The 17,550-nt window shown below is 47.8% G+C and overlaps 1 protein-coding gene across 4 annotated transcripts in view; it reads left to right on the top strand.

Moving 5' to 3' along the window:
* CBS (cystathionine beta-synthase) overlaps positions 1-17,550 on the top strand; it is a 48,579-nt gene that overhangs the window by 27,691 nt on the left and 3,338 nt on the right. For 3 of the 4 annotated variants that reach the window (XM_049874962.1, XM_049874963.1, XM_049874965.1), the window contains exons 8-14: positions 7,337-7,428; positions 8,338-8,463; positions 9,499-9,583; positions 10,109-10,214; positions 11,630-11,707; positions 11,932-12,066; positions 13,347-13,455. In XM_049874962.1, coding sequence (XP_049730919.1) covers positions 7,337-7,428; positions 8,338-8,463; positions 9,499-9,583; positions 10,109-10,214; positions 11,630-11,707; positions 11,932-12,066; positions 13,347-13,455 — 731 coding nt within the window. Of the gene's footprint in view, positions 1-7,336; positions 7,429-8,337; positions 8,464-9,498; positions 9,584-10,108; positions 10,215-11,629; positions 11,708-11,931; positions 12,067-13,346; positions 13,456-15,161; positions 15,375-17,550 lie in introns of all 4 variants that reach the window. The other variant, XR_007516227.1, reaches the window with a different exon arrangement.

Genomic DNA, 17,550 nt, shown 5'->3' with positions numbered 1-17,550 from the left:
ACACCACCAGGGTTTCCTCCTTAAACAATAACTTCCCCTCTCTACTTAACCCTCAGCCCCTGGTAACCGCTAATAAACTTTGGTCTGTATGTATTTGCCTATTCTAGACATTTCATGCAAACGGGATCATATAATGTTTGTCTTTTGTGACTGGCTTATTTCACTCAGCATGACGTTTTCAAGGTTCTTCCATGTCGTAGTCTGCAGCAGGGCTTCGTGTCTCTTCATGGCTGAGTGATGTTCCCTTGTGTGGCTAGACCACGTGTTATTTGTCCATTTATCTGGTGGTGGACACTTGGGTTGTTTCCAAATGCTGCTGGAAACCTTAGTGTACAGGTTTCAGTTTGAACCTCTGCTTTTAATTCTTTGGGGTCACATGATAATTCTGTATTTAACTTTTCGAGGAGCCACCGAGCTGTGAATGCCTTTTTTTTTTTTTTATTTTATTAAGCTTCAAGTGAACATTTACCATTCCAATCAGTCTGTCACACGTAGGTTTACATACATCTTACTCCCTTCTCCCACTTGCTCTCCCCCTATTGAGTCAGCCGTTACAGTCTCTCGTTTCGTGCCAATTTTGCCATCTTCCCTCTCTCTCTATCTTCCCATCCCCCCTCCAGTCAAGAGTTGCCAACACACTCCCCGTGTCCACCTGATTTAATTAGCTCACTCTTCATCAGCATCTCTCTCCCCCCCACTGACCAGTCCTTTTCATGCCTGATGATTTGTCTTCGGGGATGGTTCCTGTCCTGTGCCATCAGAAGTTCTGGGGAGCATTGTCTCTGGGATTCCTCTAGTCGCAATCATACCATTAGGTGTGGTCTTTTAGTGAGAATTTGGGGTCTGTATCCCATTGGTCTCCTGCTCCCTCAGGAGTTGTCTGTTGTGCTCCCTGACAGGACAGACATCGATTGTGGCCGGGCACCAACTAGTTCTTCTGGTCTCAGGATAATGTAGGTCTCTGGTTCATGTGGCCCTTTCTGTCTCTTGGGTTCTTAGTTGTCGTGTGACCTTGGTGTTCTTCCTTTGCCTTTGCTCCAGGTGGGTTGAGACCAATTAATGTATTTTAGATGTCCGCTTGTTGGCATTTAGGACCCCAGGCGCCACATTTCAAAGTGGGATGCAGAGTGTTTTCATAATAGAATTGTTTTGCCCATTGACTTAGAAGTCCCCTCAAACCAAGTTCCCCAGACCCCAGCCCCTGCTTCGCTGACCTTTGAAGCTTTCATTTTATCCCGGAAACCTCTTTACTTTTAATCCAGTCCAATTAGGCTGACCTTCCTTGTTTTGAGTGTTGTCTTTCCCTTCACCTAAAGCAGTTCTTATCTACAGATTGATCAATAAAAAGCCCTCTCCCTTCCTCCCTCCCCCCCCCTTTGTAACCACATAAGTATGTGTTCTTCTCCGTTTTTTCTATTTCTCAAGATCTTATAATAGTGGTCTTATACAATATTTGTCCTTTTGCAACTGACTCATTTCGCTCAGCATAATGCCTTCCAGATTCCTCCATGTTATGAAATGTTTCAGAGATTCGTCACTGTTCTTTATCGATGCGTAGTATTCCATTGTGTGAATATACCACAATTTATTTACCCATTCGTCCGTTGATGGACATCTTGGTTGCTTCCAGCTTTTTGCTATTGTAAACAGAGCTGCAATAAACATGGGTGTGCATATGTCTGTTTGTGTGAAGGCTCTTGTATCTTTAGGGTATATTCCGAGGAGTGAGATTTCTGGGTTGTATGGTAGTTCTATTTCTAACTGTTTAAGATAACGCCAGATGGATTTCCAAAGTGGTTGTACCATTTTACAATCCCACCAGCAGTGTATGAGAGTTCCAATCTCTCCGCAGCCTCTCCAACATTTATTATTTTGTGTTTTTTGAATTAATGCCAGTCTAGTTGGTGTGAGATGGAATCTCATCGTAGTTTTAATTTGCATTTCTCTAATGGCTAATGATCGAGAGCATTTTCTCCTGTATCTGTTAGTGCCTGAATATCTTCTTTAGTGAAGTGTGTGTTCATATCCTTTGCCCACTTCTTGATTGGGTTGTTTGTCTTTTTGTGGTTGAGTTTTGACAGAATCATGTAGATTTTAGAGATCAGGCGCTGGTCGGATATGTCATAGCTGAAAATTCTTTCCCAATCTGTAGGTGGTCTTTTTACTCTTTTGGTGAAGTCTTTAGATGAGCATAGGTGTTTGATTTTTAGGAGCTCCCAGTTAATCTGGTTTCTCTTCATCATTTTCGGTAATGTTTTGTATTCTGTTTATGCCCTGTATTAGGGCTCCTAGGGTAGATCCTATTTTTTCTTCCATGATTTTTATCGTTTTAGTCTTTATGTTTAGGTCTTTGATCCACTTGGAGTTAGTTTTTGTGCATGGTGTGAGGTATGGGTCCTGTTTCATTCTTTTGCAAATGGATATCCAGGTATGCCAGCACCATTTGTTAAAAAGACTATTATTTCCCCAATTGACTGACACTGGTCCTTTGTCAAATATCAGCTGCTCATACGTGGATGGATTTATATCTGGATTCTCAATTCTGTTCCATTGGTCTATGTGCCTGTTGTTGTACCAGTACCAGGCTGTTTTGACTACTGTAGCTATATAATAGGTTCTGAAATCAGGTAGAGTGAGGCCTCCCACTTTCTTCTTCTTTTTCAGTAATGTTTTGCTTATCCGGGGGTTCTTTCCTTTCCATATGAAATTAGTGATTTGTTTCTCTATCCCCTTAAAGTATGACATTGGTATTTGGATTGGAAGTGCGTTATATGTATAAATGGCTTTTGGTAGAATAGACATTTTTACTATGTTAAGTCTTCCTATCCATGAGCAGGGTATGTTTTTCCACTTAAGTATGTCCTTTTGAATTTCTTGTAGCAGAGTTTTATAGTTTTCTTTGCATAGGTCTTTTACATCCTTGGTAAGATTTATTCCTAAGTATTTTATCTTCTTGGGGGCTACTGTGAATGGTATTGATTTGGTTATTTCCTCTTCGGTGTTCTTTTTGTTGATGTAGAGGAATCCAAGTGATTTTTGTATGTTTATTTTATATCCTGAGACTCTTCCAAACTCTTCTATTAGTTTCAGTAGTTTTCTGGAGGATTCCTTAGGGTTTTCCATGTATACGATCATGTCATCTGCAAATAGTGATAGCTTTACTTCCTCCTTACCAATCTGGATACCCTTTATTTCTTTGTCTAGCCTAATTGCCCTGGCTAGGACTTCAAGTACGATGTTGAATAAGAGCGGTGATAAAGGGCATCCTTGTCTGGTTCCCGTTCTCAAGGGAAATGCTTTCAGGTTCTCTCCATTTAGAGTGATATTGGCTGTTGGCTTTGCATAGATGCCCTTTATTATGTTGAGGAATTTTCCTTCAATTCCTATTTTGGTTAGAGTTTTTATCATAAATGGGTGTTGAACTTTGTCAAATGCCTTTTCTGCATCTATTGATAAGATCATGTGGTTTTTATCTTTTGTTTTATTTATGTGATGGATTACATTAATGGTTTTTCTGATATTAAACCAGCCTTGCATACCTGGTATAAATCCCACTTGATCAGGGTGAATTATTTTTTTGATGTGTTGTTGGATTCTATTGGCTAGAATTTTGTTGAGGATTTTTGCATCTATGTTCATGAGGGATATAGGTCTATAATTTTCTTTTTTTGTAACGTCTTTACCTGGTTTTGGTATCAGGGAGATGGTAGCTTCATAGAATGAGTTGGGTAGTATTCCGTCTTTTTCTATACTTTGAAATACCTTCAATAGTAATGGTGTTAAGTCTTCTCTGAAGGTTTGGTAGAACTCTGCAGTGAAGCCATCTGGGCCAGGACTTTTTTTTGTTGGAAGTTTTTTGATTACCTTTTCAATCTCTTTTTTTGTTATGGGTCTATTTAGTTGTTCTACTTCTGAATGTGTTAGTTTAGGTAGGTAGTATTGTTCCAAGAATTTATCCATTTCTTCTAGGTTTTCAAATTTGTTAGAGTACAATTTTATGTAGTAATCTGATATGATTCTTTTGATTTCATTTGGTTCTGTTGTGATGTGGTCCTTCTCGTTTCTTATTCGGGTTATTTGTTTCCTTTCCTGTTTTTCTTTAGTCAGTCTAGCCAGTGGTTTATCAATTTTGTTAATTTTTTCAAAGAACCAGCTTTTGGCTTTGTTAATTCTTTCAATTGTTTTTCTGTTCTCTAATTCATTTAGTTCAGCTCTAATTTTTATTATTTGTTTTCTTCTGGTGCCTGATGGGTTCTTTTGTTGCTCACTTTCTATTTGTTCAAGTTGTTGGGATAGTTCTCTGATTTTGGCTCTTTCTTCTTTTTGTATGTGTGCATTTATCGATATAAATTGGCCTCTGAGCACTGCTTTTGCTGTGTCCCAGAGGTTTTGATAGGAAGTATTTTCATTCTCGTTGCTTTCTAAGAATTTCCTTATTCCCTCCTTGATGTCTTCTATAACCCAGTCTTTTTTCAGGAGGGTATTGTTCATTTTCCAAGTATTTGATTTCTTTTCCCTAGTTTTTCTGTTATTGATTTCTAGCTTCATTGCCTTGTGGTCTGAGAAGATGCTTTGTAATATTTCAATGTTTTGGATTCTGGAAAGATTTGTTTTATGACCTAATATGTGGTCTATTCTAGAGAATGTTCCATGTGCACTAGAAAAAAAAGTATATTTTGCAGCAGTTGGGTGGAGAGTTCTGTATAAGTCAATGAGGTCAAGTTGGTTGATTGTTGTAAGTAGGTCTTCCGTGTCTCTATTGAGCTTCTTACTGGATGTCCTGTCCTTCTCCGAAAGTGGTGTGTTGAAGTCTCCTACTATAATTGTGGAGGTATCTATCTCGCTTTTCAATTCTGTTAAAATTTGATTTATGTATCTTGCAGCCCTGTCATTAGGTGCGTAAATATTTAATATGGTTATGTCTTCCTGATCAATTGTCCCTTTTATCATTATATAGTGTCCTTCTTTATCCTTTGTGGTGGATTTAAGTCTAAAGTCTATTTTGTCAGAAATTAATATTGCTACTCCTCTTCTTTTTTGCTTATTGTTTGCTTGATATATTTTTTTCCATCCTTTGAGTTTTAGTTTGTTTGTGTCTCTAAGTCTAAGGTGTGTCTCTTGTAGGCAGCATATAGATGGATCGTGTTTTTTTATCCAGTCCGTGACTCTCTCTTTATTGGTGCATTTAGTCCATTTACATTCAGCGTAATTATAGATAAGTAAGTTTTTAGTGCTGTCATTTTGATGCCTTTTCATGTGTGTTGTTAGCCATTTCATTTTTTCACATGCTTTTTTGTGCTGAGACGTTTTTCTTAGTAGCTTGTGAGATCCTCATTTTCATAATGTTTAACTTTGTGTTTATTGAGTCGTTACGTTTTTCTTGGCTTTTTTCTTGAGTTATGGACTTGATATTCCTTTTTGTGGTTACCTTTTTATTTACCCCTATTTTTCTAAGTGAAAACCTAACTTGTATCCTTCTATATCACCTTGTATCACTCTCCATCTGGCAGTTCAATGCCTCCTATATTTAGTCCCTCTTTTTGATTATTGTGATCGTTTATCTATTGATTTCCATGATTTCCTGTTGTGTGTATTATTTTATTTATTTATTTTTTAGAATTAGTCTTAATTTGTTTGTTTTTGTGCTTTCCCTATTTGAGTTGCGTTGATATCAGGACGTTCTGTTTTGTGACCTTGTATTGTGCTGGTACCTGATATTATTGGTCATCCGGCCAAACAATCTCCTTTAGCATTTCTTGCAGTCTTGGTTTAGTTTTTGCAAATTCTCTAAACTTGTGTTTATCTGTAAATATCTTAATTTCTCCTCCATATTTCAGAGAGAGTTTTGCTGGATATATGATCCTTGGTTGGCAGTTTTTCTCGTTCAGTGCTCTGTATACGTCGTCCCATTCCCTTCTTGCCTGCATGGTTTCTGCTGAGTAGTCTGAATGTATTCTTATTGATTCTCCCTTGAAGGAAACCTTTCTTTTCTCCCTGGCTGCTTTTAAAATTTTCTGTTTGTCTTTGGTTTTGGCAAGTTTGATGATAATATGTCTTGGTGTTTTTCTTTTTGGATCAATCTTAAATGGGGTTCGATGAGCATCTTGGATAGATATCCTTTCGTCTTTCATGATGTCAGGGAAGTTTTGTGTCAGGATTTCTTCAACTATTTTCTCTGTGTTTTCTGTCCCCCCTCCCTGTTCTGGGACTCCAATCACTCGCAAGTTATCCTTCTTGATAGAGTCCCACATGATTCTTAGGGTTTCTTCATTTTTTTTAATTCTTTTATCTGATTTTTTTTCAGCTATGTTGGTGTTGTTTCCCTGGTCCTCCAGAAGTCCCAGTCTACATTCTAATTGCTCGAGTCTGCTCTTCTGACTTTCTATTGCGTTGTCAAATTCTGTAATTTTATTGTTAATCTTTTGGATTTCTACATGCTGTCTCTCTATGGATTCTTGCAACTTGTTAATTTTTCCACTATGTTCTTGAATAATCTTTTTGAGTTCTTCAACAGTTTTATCAGTGTGTTCCTTGGCTTTTTCTGCATTTATCCTATTTTCATTTGTGATATCTTGAAGCATTCTGTAAATTAGTTTTTTATATTCTGTATCTGATAATTCCAGGATTGTATCTTCATTTGGGAAAGATTTTGATTCTTTTGTTTGGGGGGTTGGAGAAGCTGTCATGGTCTGTTTCTTTATGTGGTTTGATATGGACTGCTGTCTCCGAGCCATCACTGGGAAACTGGTACGCTGGCTCCTGGTTCTGAAAACGGTCGCTGTCTGCCTGTATTTGTTCGTTTTCCGTCTCTAAGTCTGTGCTTGTTGTTCAGAGTTCGTAGGTTGTTATGTATGTGATCGATCCCCTTGTTTTTCCGAGTCTTTGTTGCAAGAGGGATCCGCGGTAGCGTCCACCTAGTCCGCCATCTTGGCCCTGCTCCTGTGAATGCCTTTTTAAAGAAAAGGGACCATGATTAGAGCCTTCAAAATTTGAGACTCTCTGTTAAAATTGTGGAGCCCTCGTGACATAGTGGTTAAGAGCTATGGCTGCTAACCACAAGGTCGGCAGTTCAAATCCACCAGGCTGTCCTTGGAAACTCTATGGGGCTGTTCTACTCTGTCCTATAGGGTCACTATGGGTCAGAATCGACTTGACGGCAATGGGCTTGGGTTTTTTTTTGTTGTTGTTAAAATGTTTTTCTTTTGAATTTTTGGATCACCTGCTTGAATTTTAGCTGAGTTATGTTTTCACCTGTTATTATTTAAAGAACAGTGTGGACTGGAAGCACTGTGGCCCAAGCGTGTTCCCCCACTGACCCCACCTTCTCCCCCCACAGGGAAACTGGACATGCTGGTGGCCTCAGCTGGCACAGGTGGCACCATCACAGGCATCGCCAGGAAGCTCAAGGAGAAGTGTCCAGGGTGCAAGGTGACTGTGACCTGCTGGTGCCACCAGGGGCAGGGGAGGCACACCAGGCCACCTGCCACCCTGCTCCTTCTGGCGTCCCTCAGAGCCCTGGGCCTAGTGTGCTGGCATCTCTCACCTGTGGGGCCTGAATCCCAGCTGGAGTATGATCTTCAAGCCCCTTGGTGTTAAAGCCTGCAGAGTGGCCTTTTTGCCTTAGAGCTGAACGTTCTCATTTTGATCCCTGCATACACAGCAGTGTAACTGTCTAAATGAGGTGTGAGGCCCAGGTGGCTGTGTCTGTCTGATGACCAGAGATGCTTTGAAACCAGCCACCTCTGACCCAGTGACCTGATGAGCTGGGGCTGGGGGCCACTCCTGGCCCATGTCCTAGAGGAGCTTCCTGTGCTAAAGGGGAGGGGGGGCTGGGGGATTGCTTTGGGTGGCCTCTGAGTCATTACAGAACATTCTATACCGAGTCCACACCCTGCTTAGTATTTCCCAGCTTGCTTCAAGGTGCAGCATTGACGGGTTTAAGTGAGCCAGGACATGGTGTTACTTGGGGTCTGGGGAGGGGCTCATGGTATATACCCAGCTGGTAGTGGCTAGTGCCCTTTTCTCCCTCTGCCCTCCAGGACATGGTCACTGCTCCCCACTGCCTTGGTCTGGGGCTGTCCTGGGGTGCCCTGCTCATGCGGAACTCCTCAGGGGGCTTGCTTCCTTGGGGTACTCTGGGCTGGGCATGGCACTTACTGTACTTTGTGTTCATCGCACACTCTGGCCTGGTTTCCAGGTTCCTGGTCTTGCCCCTGAGGCCTGGGACAAGGCCTGTGTACTTGTGGGCAGGTCAGCACGGTCTGGGCGCACTGCTCATGTCTAGGGTGTCCAGGTGGGACTGCCCAGGTGTGAGCCCTAGGACATCCCTCTGTGCAGATCATCGGGGTGGACCCTGAGGGCTCCATTCTCGCCGAGCCGGAGGAACTCAATCAAACGGACCAAACAGCCTATGAAGTGGAGGGTATTGGCTATGACTTCCTGCCCACGGTGTTGGACCGAACGGTGGGTGTGGGCTGGAACTCCTGGATAGGGCTGGGCCTCCTCCTTACCTTGCCAGCCCCTGAGTGGGAAACTGGCCATGGTCTGAGTAGGTCTCAGGAGAGAGAAATGCGGCATCGTGTCCCAGCACCTGAGGAGGTTGGTGGCACAGTTTGGACTTCAGCAAGGATGGTATTTTGGCACCTGCAGAGGAAGGCAGCTGGGGGGCCTGGGGTGCAGGTGACCACAAGGCAAACGCAGGGAAGTCCAGAGCCCCAGAAAACTTGCTCTCTCTTTAAAGAATTCTATATTAGCTTCCTAGGGCTGCTGTAACAAATTGCCACAAAGTACATGGCTTAGGACACCACAGATTTATCCTCTCACGTAAAAATCAGGGTGTCCCCGGGGCCACGCTCTCTCTGAGGCCCTAGGGGAAGATCCCTCCTTGTGTCTTCCAGCTGCTGATGTTGCCGGCAGCCCTTGGCATTCTCTTGGCTTGTGCATGCATCACTCCAGTCTTTGCCTCTGTCTTCACGTGTCTGTCTTCCCTCCGTTTCTCTGTGTCTCTTTTTTTTATAAGGATACCATTCATACTGAGTTAGGATTCACCCTACTGCAGTATGACTTATGTTAACTAATTACATCTTCAAAGATCCTGTTTCCAAATGAGGTCACATTCACAGGTACCGGGGTTAGGGGGACTCAGTTCAGCAGACCCCGAGGGACCTAGGGTAGAGACTAGAGTCTAAAGAGACCACTGCAGGGACACAGGGCTGCATAGCGGGAGCTTATGGGGTGGGTTTTGCTGCTATGCACAGAATCCATTGAAGCAGGGGGAGTTCCAGGCTGGTTGACATGGGTCCTAGATCCCGGGATGAGAGTTAGCCCAGTGTCCATTGGAGATCCTTGCCTGCTGGAGGTTGCCCTTGTCTATTGGGGGTCCTTGCCGCCAGATGGGAGGTTGCCCCATGAGGGTGCTATGGGGTCTGAGTACTCACGCAGCTTTGTGCCAGGTAGCCCCTCCATGATAACCAGTGGTCAGTCTGTTGTCCCCCGCAGGTGGTGGACAAGTGGTTCAAAAGCAACGACGAGGACTCCTTCGCTTTTGCCCGCATGCTGATCGCCCAGGAGGGGCTCCTGTGTGGTGAGTGGTCACGCAGGGTCAGCGGTGGAGGACAGATGAAGTCCCTGCCCTCTGCCTGTTGCAGTCCTAGCACACACAGAGACTCATTCAGGTGTGAGACAGCTGGACGGTGTGCACCGAGGGTACCTCTTGACCCCCCAGACCCTCCGTCACATCATGTCCTTGTCCTCACAGTGCCCTCGCAGCCCCACGCACTTTATGTTACAGCCAATTCTCCTAGTCCACGGCAGTTATGTTCTGTAAAGTCCCCACGAACACTGGATTAAAAAAAAAAAAAAAAGCAAGCACGAAACCAGCCTTGTCCAGCCTCAGCTTGTCCTGCCAGTACCCCTGAGGGTCCTCTCAGTACTCGGAGCCCAGCTGCTCTCCCCAGAGGCCATCACAGCTGGCGGTTTCCCGCAGGTCCTTCCAGAGCATGTCCGAATCTGCACGCATACACACACGTGCATAATACACATGTGCACACACACAGGCACGGGCGTGCACGAGCTGCCCAGGGGTCTCAGAAGGCCATCTGTCTGGCAGGTGGCAGTGCGGGCAGTACCATGTCCATCGCTGTGAAGGCTGCCCAGGAGCTGCAGGAGGGCCAGCGCTGTGTGGTCATCCTGCCTGACTCTGTGAGGAACTACATGTGAGCTGAGGTTCCTTCTTCGTCTCGGGTCCTCCTCCTCCTTCCATGAAACCTTCTGTTTCTTTGGGTGCTGTCACTTGAGGTTCTGACAGCAGAGAGAAGGGTCAAGGGGCCCCACAAGCTCTGCCTTCACCCTCCTGGCCTTCAGGGTCCTCTTCCAGGTCTCGGGAACTCCTGCTTCCTTGGCTGCCTGGTCCCCGTCTTGGACCTTCTAGACACAGTGACAGCCCCCACGTGACCAATGAGCTCTTCCTGCAGGGGGCCTCTCCCTCCCACCCTGGGTTCCTCCCTGGCCACCCCATTCCTGCTCCCTCCTTGGGCCTAAGTGATGCCCCACCCCTACCCTACCCCCTTACTGCACTTGCAGTTTGCTGGCCCTCAGCAGGTGTAGACCAGGGACAGAGCCCTGGCTGGAGCTAGTGGCCCCGGTCAGTGGGCTCAGCACAGTGTGACTGCACAACTCTTCAAACTTGGGTTTCTTGGGCCATGAGATGTTTGACCAGCAGCCTCTCTGGCCCCTCCTCAGCTCTGGTGTGGCTCAATGTGTGTGTGTTTGTGTTGGGACACACAGACAGCCCTGGCTCCCACATGGCAGGTCCAAGCCTCCAGCTATGATTTCTTTCCAGGGCTCACACCCCCCATCCCACATTCATGAAGCCCCACCTGGGGTGTGCATATTTGCGGTGACCTCAGATGCCCTTGGTGCCAGGCATGGCTGTGAGAGCTCAGAGCTGGATTCAGGCGTGGGGTGACTCACGTCTGGGTGCTCACTGCCAATGACCTGAGTACAGCTTGCCCCTCCCCTGGCTGAGGGTGAGAAATGTCTGTCTCCATCCACTGGGCTGCCTGCTATGCGTATGTACGTGTGTGTGCATGAATGTGTGTGTTGTGTGTATGTGTGAGTATGAGTGAGTGTGTGTTGGCAGCGGGTGGTGGGTCACTCTTTCCTCCCCCCATCCTCTGTCCCTGGTCTGTTACTTTAAGGCAGGTTCCCAGCAGTCCCAGGGGCATACTCTTGTTCATTCTGGGTGGGAGAGAGGCCATAGGGGAGCCCACAAAGGGGCTTGATCACAGAGGTTTCCAGAGAGGATGTCCTGAGCTCTGAGCTCATTCTGCCCCAGACACATAAGCCCAGGTTGACATCTGTGCCCCAGACACATGTACTCAGATTGACACCTGTGCCTCAGACACATGTTCCTTGGTTGACCTGATGCCGTATCAGTCCACAGTTCTCAACGAGCTTTCTGAAGCCTGGCCCTCAGCCTCTCCCCTGGAGCCTGGATGCAGTGTATCCCAGGGGTCTGGGAGATGGTGCTGGGCCCTCTCTGAGCACAGCCACATTGCTGACAGGGGGGCATGGGGGCAGAGACAATGGTGAGGGCCGACACCTTGGTGACTGCCCCTTGGGGTTTCAGGTCTAAGTTCCTGAGCGACCGCTGGATGCTGCAGAAGGGCTTCATGAAGGAGGAGGACATGGTGGTGAAGAAGCCATGGTAAGGGCCTCCCGGCAGAGAGGCCGACTCCAGCACAGCCACCTCCCATGGCCTGTGGGGCCTCCCCGGGGCCCATCCACGCCTGACGGGGACAGGGCAGGGAGGGCAGCCTTGGTGGGCACTGCCCTGTGGGCCTTCTTGTGTGGTGTGGCCTCAAGTAGGACCCCCTGGACCTTGCCTGGGATGTCCCTGACTCAGAGCTACCACGCCTGCTTTCCCCTCAGGTGGTGGCACCTCAGAGTCCAGGAACTGAGCCTGTCGGCCCCACTGACTGTGCTGCCGACGGTCACCTGCGAGCATACCATTGAGATCCTTCGGGAGAAGGGCTTCGACCAGGCACCCGTGGTCGATGAGGCTGGGTCAGTCTCAGCTGGCGCCCCCCCACCATCAGACTCTGCACCAGCCTCACATTCCTCCCCCTCTCCCTCCTCAGAGGCACTGGCTGGTGCAGCCTTGAGGACCTATAGCTGATGGCTGACCTCTGACCCTTGGTCACTTTGCATATGATGTCCAGAGCATGACCCACCCATTGGAAGTCTTTTCCCTGAACCTGGCTGGAGCAGTGGGCTAGGCATATTGGCTCTCTGGGCCTTAGACCCTATGACCCACCCATCCACCCCCCATTTCCATTGCACCCAGGCTGTCTTTGGCCCCTGTCTGGGAGGCAATTAGAGATAACTGTCTTAGACTCCCAGGGGTGCCAGAACCAAGCACCACAAAGTGGAGGGCTTTAAAGAACCGGAATCTATTGCCTCACAGCTCTAGAGGCTGGAAGTCCACTCTAGAGGAAGGGCCTCCCCTTATCTTTTTCAGCTGCAGGTGATTTTCAACTCATGGCAACCCCATGTGACAGAATAGAACTGCCCCACGGGGTTTCTAGGCTGTCATTTTTACGGGAGCAGATGGCCAGGTCTTTCTCCCTTGGCGCTGCTCGGTGGGTTTGAACCACCAACCTTTCAGATAGCAGAGTGCTTAACCATTCTACACCAGGGCTCCTTAGCCCCAGGCATTTCTTGGCTTGTAGATGCCTCTTTACATGGTGTCTGTCTTCCCCTGTCTATCTGTGCCTGTTTCCCATTAAGACACCACTCAGTTAGGATCAGGACCCACCCTACTCCAGTATGACCTCATTAATTAACTAATAACAAAGAAAAACCAGATTTCCAATCTGGGTAAGGTCCTATTCACAGGTACAGGGGTTAGGACTTCCACATATCTATTGTGGGGGCACATTCGACCCACAATAACCAACATCTGGCTGAGGATGTGTCTGCCAAGGGGATTCACGTCAGACACCAAGGCGGCCACCCGTCCCACAGCCCAGGCAGATTCACGTCAGACACCAAGGTGGCTACCCGTCCCACAGCCCGGGAAACCAAGTGGCTGGTTGCCCTAAATACCTGTCTTGAACCTTCTTTCAGGAGGTTTTCAGGACAGAAAGGTCAGCTCCGAGCAGGTCACCTGCTGTATTCCCTTGACATCGTGGGCAAATGCTTGTTCAATTCTAAGAGGAATTCAGTGTTTGGCCCAAGGGCCAACTCTGTGGCGTTAAAGGTGGCTCTGGGCATATTCTGTGGTCTGGGGGAGGTGGTGAGGTATATGCTCAGACCTCTCACCCCTACTCCCCGTCTTCTTCCAGGATGATCCTGGGGATGGTCACTCTAGGGAACATGCTGTCATCCCTGCTGGCCGGGAAGGTGCAGCCTTCAGACCAAGTCCGCAAGGTCATCTACAAGCAGTTCAAACAGGTGAGGAACGTGTGGTGGGCTGCGAGCAGTGAGGCCAGGTGGGTCCTTGTCTCATTGGCCATTCGGTGTCAGCCGGGCCAATGCTGACATCACTGTGGGCCCTGGGAAGCTGAGGCTCGCTTCCTCCACAAGTGGGGAGCCGTCGCTGGGGAGGGCTACCCAACGATAACCAGATGATGGCACGACCTGGGGTCATTAGCAGCCCCCTTAGGCAGCACGTGGCTCAGGCGTGCAGGGGAATCTGGTCATTCTGGTAATCATCAGCCTGATTTCTTCCTGTGGGTGTGTTTGTTTAAGAATGCCTAGTGCGTTTACTTATTTTAAAAGGACTAGAACGGTCTGGGAGACACCCACGTGGCTCTTTGGCTAGTCAGCCCCAGCAGTTGTCCTGAGGCTTCTAGCCCCAGTGAAGAACACTGCCACCCTCCCATGAGCCTGGGCCTGCGTGGTGTCCCTGCAGGGGGCAGAGTCAGGGTACCCACGTCTCAGGTGGGCCTGGAGCAGCTGACATTTCACAGCACATCCTCATCCCAACCTTCCAGTGCATGGGAATGGCGTCCACACATGCTGCTTTACGTATTCTCTTGGTCATGTAGTGCTGCTATAACAGAAATACCACAAGTGGATGGCTTTAACAAAAAGAACTTTATTCTTTCACATAAAGTAGGCTAAAAGTCCAAATTCAGGGCGTCAGCTCCAGGGGAAGGCTTTCTCTCTCTGTTGGCCTTTTCATCAATCATCCCCTGGACTAGGAGCTTCTCCTTGCAGGGACCCCAGGTCCAAAGGATACACTCCGCTCCTGGTGCTGCTTTCTTGGTGGTATGAGGTCCCCCTGTCTCTCTGCTCGCTTCTCTCTTTTATATCCCAAGAGATTGCCTTAAGACACAATCCAATCTTGTAGACTGAGTCCTGCCTCACTAATACAACTACTACCCATCCTTCCTCATTAACATCACAGAGGCAGGATTTACTACACATAGGAAAATCACACAATACCCAGAATCGTGGCCCAGCCAAACTGATACACACATTTTAGGGGGGACATAATTCAATCCACAACACACATCAATGTTTGAGGGTTGAGCCCAAATCTAAGAATGAATTAGAATTTCTCTTTCCCGTCACACACATGCACATGCACACTCACGCTCACACATAGCCTCACACACACACACAGCTCCTGCGTGGACTCCCGGAGGCTCCCACCAGCTCTCCTGCCGCGTTAACACACTGAGTCTGCTGTCGGTGTGGCTTTGGCAGAATCTGGGGGAGCTGAAGGGGACCGCCAGTGCAATGCCTGACTCTGTGCCCTGTTCTGTCCTTTAGAGTCCACTCAGGCCCCAGTGACACCCCCACTCCAAAGGCAGTGGGGACCCGTGGCCCCGCTTCCTGCTGGTTGTAGCTTCTCGACAAAGCTTCTGGGCCAGGCTGGCAGGAGCAGGGCATCACATGAGTGTGGCAGAAGGCAGGACACCCTTCTCCTGAAGGCCTCCCATCCCTCCCTGGGGCCAGATCAGACGCCAGCCTGTCCTGAGGAGAATGTAGGGCACCACCACCTAAAAATTGTCAACTGGGTCCTCAAGAAGTTAAACAGAATCACCAAATGACGCAGCACGTCCACTCCTAGGTTTGTACCCAAACGACTTGTAAGCAGGGGAGCAAACATACTTGTATAGCAGTGTTCATTGTAGCACTGTTCACGATAGCCGGAAGGTGGAGACAGCCCACGTGCCCATCAACAGACAGATGGATAAACAAAACATGGTACATACATACAATGGAATATGACTCAGCCATAAAGAAAAATAAGGTCCTGATGCTTGCCGCAACATCGATGAACCTTGAAAACATCATGCTGAGTGAAAGAAGGCAGCCATAAAAGAAGTATTGTGTGATCCCTCTTATATGGGATTTCCAAGGTAGGCAAATGCCTAGAGATAGAAAGATTAGTAGTTTCCAGGGGCTGGGGGTGGGAAGGAATGGGGACTAATGGCTTAATAGGTGTCGAGTTTCTTGTTGGGGGTGATCTAAAGTTTTTGGAAATAAATGGTGGTGATGGTTGCAAATAATAATGACAACGATGACAAACGTGGTGGCTCCCCTCTGCTGTACACACGTACTGCCCTGCCATAAAGCAGCCCTTCTCCAGCCTAGGGAGGTCCAGACACTTCGGTGCTCGCTGGGGATTTTCTGACCACCTGAGTCCCAGGGACGAAGTACACCCTCCTTTGGTCTTCTAACTGCATTTGGCTTTCTCTGAATGACCCCGACACCTGTGTCTGCACCCGGTCTGAGTCCAGTTTGCACAGTTATGCAATGGAGAGCAATGCTAGAGCTTTTCCTCTTGGACCTTTGAACTCACGTTTTTCAAAGGGAAAATGGCCTCCACTGCCAGAGTCAACCTAGAGGGCCACCCGGCGTGGGCCTAGGCAGTCACTGGGAGGGCCGCCCGGCATGGACCTGGGCAGTTACTGGGAGGGCCTCCTGGCATGGGCCTGAGGGGTGGCTGGGAGGGCTGCCTGTTGTCTGGCTTGGGTCTGGGTGTTGCTGGGAGCCAGCAAACGTCTGGTTTAGAGATCACCTTTGGGCTTGGTACTTGTGTCTGGTAAGTAACCCCCTCCAGGGAACTGAGGATGAGGAGGCTGCAGGTGGACTCCAAAGCGGTTTCCTAGAACAGGATCCCTTGTCCTGGGGGTGCCTTGGAAACATGCTCACCCCAGGTGAAGTCACAAGGGCTGGTGTTGCCTCAGGGTGTGTGTGGGGGGAACTTCCAGAGATGGAAAGGGCTTCAGGTGAGGGAGAGACTTCCCGTTCTCAGAGCTGATGGAGGCTGAGGCTGGATGACCCCTGTCCCCAGGCCCAGGCAGGCAGTAAACAGAGAACCCCACGCTTATTAACTAACACCAAGTAACACCTGGCCCCCGGGCTGCTAACACCTGTCTGTAATTAACCTCTCGATTTAACCAGGTGGTAAGAAAGTCCTATGGGTAGGTTCTAGGTGGCTCAAATGTTTCGAGTTTTTTTTTTTTTTTTAAATTGCTAAGAGTAGGTAAGCTTACCTTGCCCCCCGCCCATACCTCCTTACCTTACTGTTTTTCTCTCCCTTTTCTTTTGAAATTCCTGGATCATTTAAAACTAGAAAGATCTTTATTAATGAAATTAGGGCTTCAAATGAGACTGATTTACAGAGGCATCACCTCCTGTCTCCTCCAATCTGATTTCCCCAAGGAGGGGACAGTTTCTTCCTCCCTGGACTCACCTGACATCGAGCCATCTGACACCTGGAGTGCTGGAAATATGCTAACAACTCCCCATGGGTCAGGGAGGCTGTGTCTGCCTCCAGCAGGGCTCCCCCAAAATCATTGGGAAAGCTCCTTAAATAAGATTTCCAGAAGAATATGGAGAGTCCCTGGGTGGTGCAAATGGGTAAGCACTCGGCTGCTAACTGAAAGGTTGGAGGTTTGAGTCCACCCAGAGGTGCCTTGGAAGAAAGGCCTGGCTATCTACTTATGAAAGATCAGCCATTGAAAACCCTACTCTGGTACACATGGAGTTGCCATGAGCTGGAGTCGACTTGACGGCATTTTTAAGAATACGGAGACTTGAAGACTGGAGCAGGGTAAGCCTCTTGCCACTAGCAAACATTTTCCCCAGGCATCCTATCTCCATGCAACTGGGCAACAGTGAGGTCCTGGATTGGGCCCCCTTTTCCATTCTGCCTGCCTCATTTTCTGTCCCGCCGCCTTTGTCTTCTCTTTGTCCATCCTCATGACAGGCTTGTGGATTTAGTGATGGAGTGGGGTGACGGGACCAGTGTTCACACGAAGGTTCAGCCAGGGCAGGTTACTTGGCCCCCCTCCTCCTCCTCACCTCTCAGTGAAGGTCAAGGTCCCCGGTCTTGGCTGGTCTTTCCTATTCTCCCTTTCCTAATTTTCTCTGACCGTTCTGTACTGCCCGAGGTTTCCTCTCCTTCTGGGGAGCCATTCAAAAGTCCTTTATGTGAGGCTGCAGCAGAGTCCAGCTGTATCTGACTTGCAAAGATGGACCCTAAGTGTCTTCTTTTTCCTTAGAAATTATAATAATTTTTCTATTGAG

The sequence above is a fragment of the Elephas maximus genome, chromosome 2 (assembly GCF_024166365.1).
Source record: "Elephas maximus indicus isolate mEleMax1 chromosome 2, mEleMax1 primary haplotype, whole genome shotgun sequence".
Classification (NCBI taxonomy): domain Eukaryota; kingdom Metazoa; phylum Chordata; class Mammalia; order Proboscidea; family Elephantidae; genus Elephas; species Elephas maximus.
Note: the sequence above shows the minus strand (reverse complement) of the source record. Positions and strands in the feature narration are given on the sequence as shown.